This window comes from Urocampus carinirostris, chromosome 12 (genome assembly GCF_059441175.1).
Source record: "Urocampus carinirostris isolate Australia breed hairy pipefish chromosome 12, RoL_Ucar_1.0, whole genome shotgun sequence".
NCBI classification, from domain to species: domain Eukaryota; kingdom Metazoa; phylum Chordata; class Actinopteri; order Syngnathiformes; family Syngnathidae; genus Urocampus; species Urocampus carinirostris.
Genome location: NC_142360.1, coordinates 9,492,815 through 9,507,350, shown reverse-complemented (window position 1 = coordinate 9,507,350; position 14,536 = coordinate 9,492,815). Strand labels below are relative to the sequence as shown.

The window sequence follows — 14,536 nt, the reverse complement described above, 5'->3', positions numbered from 1 at the left end:
CGGCAGCCACGGGCCGTCTGCTTCGCGTTCTGATTGGCTGAAAACAAGCGCTGTCGGGTGTATGAATTAGATTCACTTGCACTGAAATACTGCATAATTGTAACTTGCATCATGACAATAAAGGCCATTCATCCATTTATTTTGCACTTATTTTTCGCAATCCCCCCACAAACAGCGGGGGGGCACTTTTTAAAAAAAAGTTGCTGAGTACATTTACGGCGAAGGTGCGACTCCCCCTCCCTCCCTCGTCCCACTTACGCACACCCTCCACGCTTCAAGAGTCCGGATCTCAGTGGGTCGACCTCGGCATCAGTAGCAAAAGCCGACGAGATGCGGCCGCCTCTGCTGATGCTGCTGTTGGCCGCCCTGCGCGTCCTGCGGCCCGGCGCAGGCTCGGAGCCGGTGACGCTGGTGGAAGAGGCGGACGCAGGCACCGCGGAGGAGTCGCCCCTACTCCGTCCGAAAGTCCTGATCGCCATCGTGGCTCGCAACGCAGAGCACAGCCTCGCTCAACACCTGGGCTGCATCGAGAGGCTGGACTACCCCAAGGAGCGCATTGCTATCTGGTAAGAAGGTCTGATTATGATCACCATTTTCATTCTTAGAATGATGATGTGAAGAATGTTAATTGTAAACTCTGATTCAGAGATGACAAACTTAGTATGGGTCTGGTGCCGGATCCAGACTTTCTGTTCCCAGGCGGGCGCGATCGATAAAATAATTTCAACTTAATTTTTTTTAGCTTGTCGTAGTTTTTCCAGTATTGTGCTTTATTATTTAGCCTACTTTAGTAGCTTACACTACATTTGAGGGGTGGGCGATACCGGGACTCTTGGTTTTGGTTCCACTCAAGTAAATACAGGCTGGTATCAATCTATGTCGCTCCGATACAGATATTTTATGCTTGTAAAATATAATCATTGAATAAACGGTAAATGGTCAGCATTTATATAGCACTTTTCAAGTCAAGGAAGACCTCCCAAAGCGCTTTACAATGTGCTTCACGCTTACCCATTCACACACACACTCACACACCAACAGCGGCCATGCAGCCATGCAAGGCACCGACCTGCTTATTGGGGGCATTGGGGATTCATTGTCTTGCCCAAGGACACTTAAATGAATCCTTCCCTTAATGAGTTAGCTTATAATTACTATAAAAACAGCCCAACGATCTTAAGCGCAACAAATGTCCGGTTTTTATTATATAACTACAATGCAAACATTAACAGTATAATAAATAAATAAAAACATTTCTATTACAACTGTTTCAAAAAAAATCCAGAGAGTAAACCACAAAACCAGCAGTGTAACGAAAATACCAATACTATGTAATAAAATCGACAACATAACTAAAACACCTTCCATTGCGCAATATTTAAAAAAAGAATAAGTCAAAAAGTGCAAAACGTGTAAACAATACATTGTAAAAACTAGATGGTAGGGCGCCCGCTCCGAGACTGGGAGGTTGCTGGTTCAAGCCTCGGCGGAGTCATACCTAAGACTTACGACATTGGTACTCATTGCCTCCCTGCTTGGCGCTCAGCATTAGGGTTGGAATTAGGGGGTTTGGTCACTTAATGACTCCCAACACAGCAGTTAGGTCTAAAATTGCGGCGCCCTGTTTGGCTGCGGCTGCATCGGCTCGCTACAGTTTAACTGTACGGGTCAGGTGTATCGACATTTCGTTCTGTGTGCATGGTTACAAAGAATGACAATAAAAGTAAATTATATTCTATTCTATTCTTAAAAAAAACTAAAATATCTCTACTACAACAACTGTTTCAGGACAAAAGTCAAGAGAGTGTAACCAAAAAAAGGCAGCGATGCCACAAAATCAGAATACTATGTAATAATGTCAAGACTAAAATAACTTAAATTGCACAATATTTGGAAAATAAAGTTAAACACAATTACATGTACAATCTTACGACCCACTAACAACATTATCATTGTGATGGTTAAATTGGGAAGACAGTTTCTATTCCAGGCAGCACGGCGGCGCAGTGGTTAGCGCATGTGCGGCACAGTTCATGTCTTGGGAACCTCCTGCGTGGGTTCAAATCCAGCTCCAGACTTCCTGTGCGGAGTTTGTATGTTCTCCTCGTGCTTGCGTGGGTTTTCTCCGGGCACTCCGGTTTCCTCCCACATTCCAAAAACATGCATTTCCAGGTGAATTGGCCGGTCCAAATTGTCCCTAGGTGTGAATGAGCGAGTGAGTTGTCTGTCCCCGTGTGCCCTGCGATTGGCTGGCAACCAGTTCAGGGTGTCCCCTGCCCACTGCCCGATGATTGCTGGGATGGGCTCCAGCACCCCCGCGACCCTACTGAGGACAAGCGGTGTAGCTAATGAGAGAGTTTCTATTCCAGGACAATAGTATTGATCCTATCCTAATACTCAATCAGTATTGATCATATTGATATTTGGATCCTACCCTTACTACATATTGAAGGTATTCATATTTTCCAATAACATATTTATTCACAATAGGATTTTCGTGTTTGGCATTGAATCCGTTAGATGGTTTATTTTAACAGTTAAGTAAACGCAGTTTTACACCTGAACCAGCTCACCACGCTATCCAAACTCAAGTGGTCGCTATTTAAAAATGAGTATATTTTTGCCTTAGTTGTTGTGCTGGTTTGAAACGATTGTAAAATACAAACACAAAATAAAAGTTTTAGCAGTGGATGTGAGATTGGACTATATCAGAACAAACTTCTAGGCTGCGCCAACTGAATCTGAGAGTATGTCCTTCACATCCCCCTAGCGGCCAGGGGGAGCATTTGGTTTGCATTCATTTAAAAAATCATGACTTTTGATAGAAATGACCTCGAGACTCGCTGGATTAGATCACCCAAGGGGCCAGATATGGCCTGCGGGCTGTATGTGTGACATGCCTGTTCTAATTAGTGCACAATATAAAAAAGTAGTATCATAAACTGCGCAGGGCGCTTAAATGGAGACATTAAATGACTTTGACAGCAGATTAAGAGAGGAGGAGGGGCTTTAGGTTGGCTAAATCATGCGTGTCGAAAAATGTGTCAAAGCTCAAGCTTTGAATCACATGCAAAGTTGAAGGGGGGAATCAGGTTATTGGGGACACCTACACAGGTTTCGCTCATTGTTATCGATGACGTCACGCTGATTTCATTTGAAAGACTGAATTACAAAAACAATATTGATATAAATATAAGGCAAAATATGTCTACTTTGAAAAAGACATGCATTTTTACCTGACATAATTGCCAACTTCATTGGCATCATCCAACAGCGTTTTATCATCAGCTTCAAATTGCTCTCTACTTTTGCGGATGAATTTAACTGGCTTTTTATTAATAAAGCAGTCTGAAAAAGAAGCTTCACACGCGGAACACAACCATCAAAACTATTAATTTACATTATGCTGAGCTTCATGAACAGACCTGCAAACCAAATATGGAGACCGGACCTGACTGCATTCTGTTATGGCACAAAATATAGTATTTTCTAATAATAATAATTGGGTTCTGTGTCATGAACCGGAACCGGATCAGGACCCAAATTCGTGACGTTCCTCACACAAGCCTTTTATTTTCAGGGAAATGGGGAGTCATGCATGTTAGGCAGCAGTCTGGCATAAAATGATTGGAAGCCAGAGGCAGACGAGTTTGATACCAATTGCCCGAATTGATATCGGACAGATGGGGTCGATGCCGGACAGGACGGGACAGACAGGATAGATATCAAAACAGGATATTGAAATTAAACAGGACAAACAAGATGGGAACAAAACTGGATATTGAACAGGACAAAATAAACAGGAACAATGCCGGACAGGAAATACCGAAAGGAAACAGGACCGAGTCAAAACCCACGTCTTGCCGGGCAGAGGTTCGTCGACGGACTGACAAAGGAAGAGTGAGAGCACTGAGCTTAAATAGACGGAAAGCCAATATGTCAACGAGCTGCACCTGGCGCCACACGGGCGGGGCCAATTGGGCGCCATGGCATCCGTGACTGTTCTGTTTCTTTAAGATATATAAATGTATTTTATATTGTATAATTAAATGAAAAATCCACATACAAATTTTACCCTGGTATTTATTTCTAAATACATCATATATCATCATCAAATTTTTAATAACTATTATAACATTGATATCTTGGTTGACATTTCTTTGCTAAGATGATGTACAATGTCAAAATATTACTTTGGTGTCATCTGGTTGCAACTTGCAAACAAAGAACTCTATTGATGTGAGAGTAGGAGGTTTATTTTGCCCAATTAAAACAAAGTTGTGTGGATCCATCATGTGTTATGTGTACTGGATTGCAAACCGTTCTGGGTTCGCAACCATTCTGAATTGTAGGTGTCCACGGCAAGGTCTTGTCATCAGTCTCCATGACTCCTTATCCACGATGACGGGACTGTGAAATTGTTTTGAGTTTTTGTTTTTATGTGAGAAGACATGCCATTGTTTGATTTGATTGGACGGATACCTTCAAGTTAGAGCACTGAAAGCTGTTACGGGTTTCATCTAACCAAATGTGTTGCCTCCAGACACACAAGATGGGAAATTCAACTTGTGTATTTTTTATCATTTAATAAAGATGGAGCGGGAAACAGAACATCAGGACCATTTAATTAAATTCATTTAAAATCACATTTGTTTTAAAGGCCTTAGCGCGACAACAATATGCTTGCGTTCTTCGACCACATTTTGCCGCAAGACAACGTGAACGTAACGTCTCATTTTGTCATAACAATAATGTATGTCATGACTTTATGGCAAACATGTGCAGAACCCCAAAGACAAAAGTCTTTACGAGAAGGTTTTATTGCCGTTTATTTACCAGTGTGGCGTGAATAATATGAAATTAATGACGGGCCCATCCGAGAACTTGATTAGAGGTCTGTTGTTTATTTTGCTCTTTGGCTGCTCTGAAGGTGGAAACGTAATCTTGTGGCTTATTCTTGGGCAGAAGTCCAAGGACTGGCAACTTTGTGTGGCCTGGTTTCAATGTTTTCATACAGTTAGTATTAGCAAAACATAATGTAAAAGTTGAGTCCCTTGTTATTGTTTGAGACTGTATGTTGCATTCAAGGCTGCACGGTTTTCTGAGCATTTTGACCTGGGGTCAGGAACCTTTTTGACCCAAAGAGCCATGAAAGCAAAATATTTAGATTTTATTTAATTTTTTAGAGAGAGCTTTATATTTTATGACAAAATTCAAAGAATCCGCCAAACACGCTCTAAACACAAAAGCTAATTCAGATTCCAGTCATTCATTCACAGTTAAAAGAAAATGCAATAAATATGCAGGACAAACATTAGTAAAATCCAATACCCAAAAATAACACAATACAAACACTGAAACACAATTCATCAGCACATTTTATTTATCTGTGTGACATTTTATAAAATGAATAACATAATTGTCATGCCAGAGCCTGTGTTCCATATCCAAATAAATATACAGCACCCTTTAAGATTGGTCTCCCTTCCGTAGTTACTTAAAAAGTGTTGAGGTTCATTTTGACCATCAATATTAGTTTTAAAAAAAAGGTGCAAGCAAAGTTCCTTTGTAAAATGTCACAAAATACTGCAAACAAAAAGGACACTTTATTTACCTTCGGGGCAGAAGGCATTGGCCAGAAAGAACGGAGTGTGCATAGCTCCTCCCATCTTACCACTCTCACAATCAAAATGCTCTGAGGTCTTGGCTGGTGTTTTTGGGTGTTTACAGTTCGTTCTGTGGTTTTTCATCACAAAGACATTCATTGTTTAATCAACTTCTATCTAAAGGATTCCTTCGCGACTTACAGGCAAAACGGGGTTAATGTGACACCCTGACTGTGATGTCGTTTAAACTGTGTCCAATATATACTGGACCAAACGTTCTCAAATGTCAGTGATGCTTTGGCTTCGCATGTAAAAAAAAATAGTTTTTGCACGTACCTGTTTTGATACAACACAGTAAGGATATGCATAAGCTGAATTTTATCACCAAGCCAGATGTACTCATGAAAATAGCCATATATGGCTCGCGAGCCATAGGTTCCCGGCCCTAGATCAAGAGTCTTCAGAAGCGTTGAGGGCAAAGACGAAAGCCTCTGTATAACCTTGAATGTGACTACTGAATATCACACTTGAGCGCAAGTCCAGTTTTTGTTGACACTGAGACTCATGAGGAATTTGTCGCTCTTTTTCTTCCTGGCCTTCACGGGAAAGACGTTCAAATATCGAGCGTATTTACAATATTGTGGTGAGGTACGAGCAGGGTGACGATGACAACTATGCTTGCCATTTCCAATGTGACATAACATAGAAGAAAGTATCACTAACAACACAAACGTTTTTGGAGAAGGGAAGGAAAATACCTGTTAAAAACTTCCATTTGCTGTAATATGTCACTCTAAATAAACCTCACCATTTAAAACCTTCGGTGTCACATCAGACATAATTTTGTTTCTTTTTAACCTTGCACTTACACCCTCTCTCCGTGATGTGCATACACTTAAAGCTGACAATGGGCGTTCCTTTTCATCCAATGTATCAGATGCAGGTTCGCATAGGTGACGCCCGTGGACACGTGTTGTCCAGATGTTGATTACATGCAAAGACAGCAAAGGAAATGGGAATCCAACAGAAAAATGCCTCTGGGGTGCAGAATAATGAGGCAGCATTTTACTGTCAGTCTTTAAAATGAAGCTGATGGGACGTTTCGTGTCACAAGGCGGAAGTAACATGACATCAATGACAATATTAGTTTAGATGTTTATAGTTTTCTTTTAGATAATATTGACCTACTTATTCAATTTCATCTAAGTTTCTGTCGCCACAACAATTTACCCCTTCTGGGGCCTTCAAAAATAGATATCCTGATTTTGGGGAAATGTTTAAAAAATTGTATTTTAAGCAAAATACATTTCCTAAAGTTATACCCCAACCCCACACGCCCCCACTCCGTGCAAAATAAGCTTCATTACAGATGCAAAAAGGAACTATGAAGAAGTCATTGTGTTAGTCATCGTGGAAAGTCACAGTGTGTGCTCACTCTGAGGGTTAGGAGGGGTAGGGGCCATGCACACACGCGGGCAGGCAGGGTGTGCATGGGAAAAACAAAAAGACAAAGTTGAGGCCCCGAGTACAATCTTCACACAAATCCGAGAAAACAAACAACTATACTCAAATCGTGTCAACAATTCTGAACTGAAAGGCAGAAGTTTAGTGTTTTTATGTCCTCTACAATAATTGCAAAAATGTACAAATTACTTCATATAATTTGGTAGTTTGTATGCTTCTCAATTATGAATTAGTCAAGACTTAAGCAGAGATGTCTGTTCAACTGATGAGTTACTAGTAGTGAGCTTACACTGGTCAAAGTGTCTTTATTTATAATCTGCTTGTACTGATATTTCCCACTGATTTCTCAATAGAATTTTAACATATGATGTGGTATGCATTAGATTATGAGATTTCTCTCTACACATATACACAACTCGAGTGATTTTGATAATCTTTTTTGCTGACAAAACCTTCTATGCTAGTGTTGGTTGTTCTTTAATCACACCCTTCCCATTTTTACATGGGGTTCCACAGGGTTTAATAATGGACACCTTAGTTTTTCCACTGCTCTGCAAATGAAAGTCACTTATATGTCCCACAACTTGTTGTATCTTAAATAAATCAAAGGAGCAATGGCACGAAACCTTACCTATAATGCACCTACACTTTAGTTAGTCCATACAAAAATAACATTGGATAATGAGCCACACAATGATAAGGGATAAAGAAAAGAAAAACATTCCATCTGAGCAATACCCACAAATTAAATCTGCATTTTTTTTATCCTTAGAAGCTTCCCTACTCTAATTATTGCATCCTGAAAAATAACTTTTTTTCTGATCATACCTCACACTGTCGCGATTGCCCATTGCCCTCACCTGTGCCCACTCGTTTGGTGTCGGCTGCTGCTCGTTGCCTTATTGGCTCCCCTGGTATTTAAACTCAGTGCTCTCATTCACTGCTGTTCAGTCCGTCAACGAACCTGTGCACTTGCAAGGCATGCAGTTTGACTCTGTCCGGTATTCTGCTTGTGTATCCAGTATCCAGTATCAATCCCGTCAGTCCCGTCCTGTCCGGTATCTTGCTCGTGCATCCTGTATCTGGTATCGATCCCGTCAGTCCCGTCCTGTCCGGTATCCTGCTATTGTATCCGGTATCGATCCCGTCTGTCCCGTCCTGTCCGATATCTTGCTCGTGCATCCTGTATCTGGTATCGATCCCTTATGTCCCGGCCTGTCCAGTATCTTGCTCGTGTATCCAGCATCGATCCCGTCTGTCCCGTCCTGTCCGGTTTCGATCTCGTCTGCCCCTGGGTTCCTGTTTTCCGTGCCTGACTTATCTGTCTCACCTCTGCCCAGCGATTGCCGAATCGCTGGCGTTTGTGTTCCCACGCATGACTGCCCCGTTTCCATAAAATAAAGCTTGGTGTGAAAATGTTACGCGTTTGGGTCCACCGTCTGTTCTGGTTCTGACGCACACTTTCTTTGTCATTATGAAGAATTTGGCAAATTCTTATGAGTTTGAATCTCCTACACAACACAAAACTTCATCAACAAGAACATACGCATACATTATACACACAACAACCTTTTCTTTAATGTGCACGCATTGTTTTTAACAACTTAGCACGAAATTACACTCCTTTGAAATCACAGTTAAATAAATGCATGCTTAAATCAGCTTGCAGTACCTCCGGGAACGGTGCATTCGCAATGATCGCAACAAGGCTTTAGGGCTAGGACCTTAGCTTAGCCTTTTGGCTGAGAGTAAGTGTCCCAGCTCCTAGGCTTTGTAGCATATAATGAACTGACCGATAACGGATAATGGATAATGAATAACGAAGATAGATCAATAACCCTTAAAAACCCCCAGCTGTCATTATCTGAGGATTTCGAATGAAATAGCAAATTACAAGCTTCTTACCTGTAAGTGTGCAAAACAAAAACAGGCAAGCACACTTTTCCTTTAGTGGACTTTTCCACTGCTTGATTCTGCAACTCTCTCCCACACAGGGTTGGGTAGGGTTACTTTAACTGGATTACTTTCAATTACTTTTGGATTACTCCAATACCAAATATGCTAATAAAAGACAAAAGAAAGTAAATATGAATAAAATTACTAACATTTGTGCAGGCTTGGGGAGTAACGGAATACATGGAACGGCAAAAATGATGTTGGCAAGCTGTTTGGATTTATTTTCATTTTGTTTCTGTCGCATTTTATGTTAGCTTTGCCGGAGATCAAAAAGATCAAAGCCAGGAGAGAAAGCTTCCACGTGTTGTGAGTCATACTTTTATACATATTTAGTTTCTTTTGTCTTTTATTAGCATATTTGGTATCGGAGTAATCCAAAAGTAATTGAAAGTAATCCAGTTAAAGTAACCCTACCCAACCCAGCTCCCACAGTCTATTTTGGATTGCCTTGCAGACGGTACATGTGGTTCTAAGTTGGGAGTTTCTTCATGAATTTACAGAAGTTGAAAATTATTTCGAATAAAGTTTGACACCTCGTATAATAAGCGGGAATTACGAAAATACAAAATGCAGCTCTTTGTATTCCGTGAATTGCCTGAAGCTACAAAGTTCCAATTACTCTCTTGTAACAGCACATGAATGAATCTTGCTGATGTGAAGTTTTGCGGTTGTGTTAGCGTGTAAATAGGTGTGTGTCTACTCATTACGACAATGCTGCGTCAGGTGTTCCCGACTTTTAACTGGCACAGAATAAAGCAACAAGCTGCTGTGCCGCGCCGGCTTCTTGCTGTTTAACTGAAGAGGCGCGTGCGTGTGTAGTAGCTTGTTGGTACATGCTTTTTCTTTTTAAATGTACGTACCAAAAGCCACCAGGAACAAATGACGAGGTAAATGTTCTGACTCGTGGCAAGTCTATCACGATCTACAAACTGGTTTTAATTGAAATTTAAAAAATAAATACATAAAAGTCTGTCAAATGAAAAATAGACAAGTACAAATACTTTTGGTCACATATTTTCAGTAAGCCACCAGGTCTAACCTATGCATTGTGTGTGACGTTGTCTTTACAGGGCAGCGACTGACCACAATGTGGACAATACAACAGCCATGTTGCGAGAATGGCTGAAAAATGCCCAGCACCTCTACCATTACGTGGAGTGGAGGCCAATGGAAGAGCCCAGGTGAGTGGGTGGCTCTCATTCCCGACCTAGATTATAATTGTTTTGGAAAATCCGTTATCGTTTTTACTAGTTTTAGTTCTCTCTTTAGTTATTTTTTTTTTCCAAATGTGTGTCTTACTTGGGTGCAACAATTGATAAAGTGACAGAAACATGGGTCCATAACAAACACACCATCACGTTGCCTAAGAGTGACGCCTTCTAGTGGTGATTTGGAATCCGTTGGACAAATCCCAGATAAAAATTCACAGCTGACCACTTTGTAAGTTGAGAAAAAAAATGTATAAGATCTTTGGTGTGATCATTATTGTATTTTTGTATTTTAGGTCCTACATTGATGAGTGGGGTCCAAAGCACTGGCCTGTGTCCAGGTTCAACCACGTGATGAAGCTAAGGCAAGCAGCGCTCAAGGCAGCAAGGGAACGATGGGCCGACTTTATACTGGTAATACTGGCTACACTGATCAAAACCTTTAAGTGCATAGAACAACTCTGTTGGTTTAAGATCAGGTAATTGTGTCATTGTAATCCTGTGCAGTCCTTTGAGACATTTTTGTGATTAAGGGCTATATGAATAAATTTGACTTGACTTGACTATATCAAGTACTGAGTTTAATTTATTATTTTATTTTCGATTAAAATCTTCTCATCAAAATAAATTGCTGTTCAGCTCCTTAAGACCAAGATGATTTTATATGTTTTTTTACTAGCACTGCCAGCTGGAAAATGGAGGACAGCTGTTAATTGCAGCTAATAGGAGTTAAGACAAATATCACTGATTGCTGTATTATGGGACAACTGTGAGTGACTGGATCACTCTTAATAGCTGTGGCCTCATTGGGAAGTCAGAGCATTGCACGCTGGTCATGAGGCGAGTGAAAGGATTTTGGTTTTGACCTGCAGCAACTCCTTGAAAGTGTTTTCATTTTGTGTTTGTGTGTTGACCTCTCATACTGTTCAATAAACCAGTGTTTCTTGACCAGTCTCAGTGTTCCATGTGATCTGGTCAAGCGTGCGCCAGGAAATCGTTGAATTTAATTTGGTTAGATACAGCTAGGGCAGCACGGCAGCGCAGCGGTTAGCGCCTGCGCTGCACAGTTCTGAGCTCATGAGATTGAACCTTCCTGTGTGGAGTTTGCATGTTCTCCCCGTGCTTGCGTGGGTTTCCTCCGGGCACTCCGGTTTCCTCCCACATTCCATAGACATGCATGTCAGGTTGATTGGCCGGTCCCTAGGAGTGAATGAGCGAGTGAGTTGTCTGTTCCTGTGTGTCCTGCGACTGGCTGGCAACCAGATTAGGGTGTCCCCTGCCCACTGCCCGAAGATAGCTGAGATGGGCTCCAGCAACCCAGCGACCCTACTGAAGATAAGCGGTGCAGATAATGAATAGATGGATGGATAGATACAGCTAAATTATCCTTGACATTTGCAAAGTGCACAAACTAAACATTCCCCTGTTCTAATGTTCTGTGCCTTGATAACATCAATAGTACCCAGAAGACATGCAAACTATTGTTGAAGTGCTCCGCTTCACAAAAGTAGAAATTCGGGCGAGACCGTATAAGACTATTGTGACGATTTAAAAAAGACATAACAAAACTGGAGTGGATAATTGCATTTTTAACATTTTGTACTTAAGTTGTGCCTCAAGATTCCATTCAATTTAGAAAGTGGTCCTTGGCCCCAAACAGAAATAATGCAATACTTTCATATTCTATGTGTTTCTGGTGTGCAGTTTGTAGACAGTGACAACCTTCTGACCAACCCGCGTGTGCTCAACTTACTCATCGCAGAAAACTTGACCTTGGTCGCCCCTATGTTGGAATCCCGGTCCCTGTACTCCAACTACTGGTGCGGCATGACCCCACAGGTACTGTATGTCTAGTTGTCCATTCATCTAGTGGAGTAAAATATAGAGACAAGTTTAGATATTACTAAATAATGGCGTGCACAGACATTTTGGCTGACAAGTCCTCAGAGGAATGAAAATGCACACTTTTTTAATAAACATCCTTCAACATTTTACACTTCGTGTTTATGACACAGGAAAAAATATGAATTAAAATGGGAACAACAATTAGTTTTTTTATGTTATGTCTGTAAAAATATTTTCTGCCAGGTGCAATAATTTAGAGGGAACAGCATGGCCCATTTAAAACTAGAGCTTTTTTTCTTATCTTTTTTTCTCATATGTAAACAAGGGTCTGTGATACCACTTTTCTTAGAGACTGTCAGTCATTTTGGGCTTCAACCTTTAATGTAATTTTCTTAAATGGAAGAGGAGCGAGAACCCCAGCAGCGCATAGAGCAGGGATCTTCAACCTTTCTCAATCAGCCGAGAGCTAATTTTTATCAATAATTAGTGCAAAAGGCACCCAGTGTCATGAACCAGAACAGGACCCAAATTCGTGACGTTTCTCACACAAGCCTTTAATTTTACGGGAAATGGGGAGTCATGCACGTTAGGCAGTGGTCTGGCGTGGAAAGACAGGAAGCCAGAGACCGACTAGATTGCCGAGCAGATATCAGACAGATGGGATCGATACCGGACAGGACAGGACAGACAGGATTGATAATGAAACAGGATATCGAAATTAAACAGGACAAAACAGACGGGAACGAAACTGGTAACCAATATTAAACAGGACAAAATAAACGGGAACAATACCGGACAGGAAATACCAACAGGAAAACAGGACCGAGTCAGAACCCACGTCTTGCTGGGCAGAGGTTCATTGACAGACTGACAAAGGATGAGTGATAGCGCTGAGCTTAAATAGATGGAAAGCCAATCTGTCAAGGAGCTTCAGCTGGCGCCACACGGGCGGGGCCAATTGGGCGCCATGACAACCGTGACACCCAGTTTGATATGAAATTCTAAAATTATCATCTTATTACTAGGTTGTTACTATGTTATTTATGAGATTATTTATTGGAAGTAGGGTAAAATAGACTCAATCAACCGCTAAAAAATAATTTTACTAGAAAATGACAATGACCAAGCACTGGTAACTTATTTTGAAAAAAGTCCATCGGCACCTTAGCTGTCCTCAGGGGGTACCCTAGTGCCTGTGTGCACACCCTTACAAAGAATAATAAAGCATTTTAGGCCTATAAATAATGAAGTTCATGGTTCCTCTTATAATAAAAACAAAATCCATTTAGGGCTACTACAAGAGGACCCCGGACTACCAACCAATCAGAGAATGGAAGCGTTTGGGCTGCTTCCCGGTCCCTATGGTGCACAGCACGTTCTTGATGGACCTGAGACGAGAAGCCAGCAGGAACCTTGCCTTTTACCCGCCTCACCCAGACTACAGCTGGGCCTTTGATGACATCATGGTGTTTGCATTCTCTGCACGGCAAGCGGGTGAGTTGGGAGCTCACGGCAAACTAGCACATTTAGAGCCGGCCTGCCAATAGAATCTAACGTCAGGCTCCGGGCAACGGACAGAAGTAGCTAAAGTACTCAAGCTCTGAAATAAAAGTGGAGATACTTATATGGATTTACTCAAGTCCCACAGCTGCAAAAGCATGTGTGAGGGGTTGAATGTGTGTGCTAGTTCTTAATTGTGCAAACACAACCTTGGATATTTCCATTTCATAGACTTAACAAAAATGTGTTATGTTGGCCCGCTACTATTGTCAAATCATATTTGGCTTGTCGGATCACAGGTTTGCAGTGGTAGGCTGCACATTGCTACCCTACAATCCGGCTTAATCCCAAACCCATGAACCTTCACCGCCATGTCACAATCAGATAGGCTCTGCTTCCTGCTTGACAAACACATCAAAATGCTCGAAGGCACATTCTGCAGCTGTGCATAGAGTTCCTTAGTGTGTGTAGTGGCCTGCATGCAGCATGTAGGACACGATTGCCACAGGGGCCTTCAATTCCTTTGTAATGGAATGTGCTCGTCCTTGTTGTGAGGGCTTTAAAATTGCTCCGAAAATTTTTAGTTGAGAGTGAAAAGGCCTGGAATTTAGCTCACAATCAAAAGCAAAGTTGTTTAAATGTCTGATTTTAAGGGAAATGTGTATTATTTGGCCACTAGGTGTCAACAGATAAGTGCTACAAATCGCAAGGAAGAATATAAACTATGAATACTCAAAATAACCAAACCACACCATTTTCCTCCTCTTTTTTTTTTTGCCCAGGTTTTCGCAATGATTAAGTTTTTTTGGTACCCGTAGCAAGATGGCCAACAAATATGTCATCTCCCTTTGGGTGAGGATCATGTTACATAAAATAAATGTAAATTTTTGGACCCACAGGTAATTAAGAAAATGCATTTTTTTTATTTTAATGAATGAAGTCTGTTTACCTCAAAGA

The 14,536-nt window shown here is 41.3% G+C and overlaps 1 protein-coding gene and 1 long non-coding RNA gene across 2 annotated transcripts in view; one reads left to right on the top strand and one right to left on the bottom strand.

Annotated features, from left to right (window-relative positions):
• The first annotated feature begins 301 nt into the window (after window positions 1-301).
• colgalt2b (collagen beta(1-O)galactosyltransferase 2b) overlaps window positions 302-14,536 on the top strand; it is a 25,662-nt gene continuing 11,427 nt past the window's right edge. Inside the window, exons 1-5 of the mRNA XM_088348958.1 lie at window positions 302-566; window positions 10,097-10,207; window positions 10,531-10,648; window positions 11,939-12,073; window positions 13,369-13,573. Of these exons, the coding sequence (XP_088205084.1) occupies window positions 331-566; window positions 10,097-10,207; window positions 10,531-10,648; window positions 11,939-12,073; window positions 13,369-13,573 (805 nt within the window). The 5' untranslated portion in view covers window positions 302-330. The remainder of the gene's footprint in view (window positions 567-10,096; window positions 10,208-10,530; window positions 10,649-11,938; window positions 12,074-13,368; window positions 13,574-14,536) is intronic.
• LOC148354881 (uncharacterized) overlaps window positions 462-14,536 on the bottom strand; it is a 27,981-nt gene continuing 13,906 nt past the window's right edge. Inside the window, exons 2-3 of the long non-coding RNA XR_015852180.1 lie at window positions 11,988-12,100; window positions 462-563 (exon numbers count right to left, since the gene is read on the bottom strand). This is a non-coding gene — a long non-coding RNA (uncharacterized LOC148354881). The remainder of the gene's footprint in view (window positions 564-11,987; window positions 12,101-14,536) is intronic.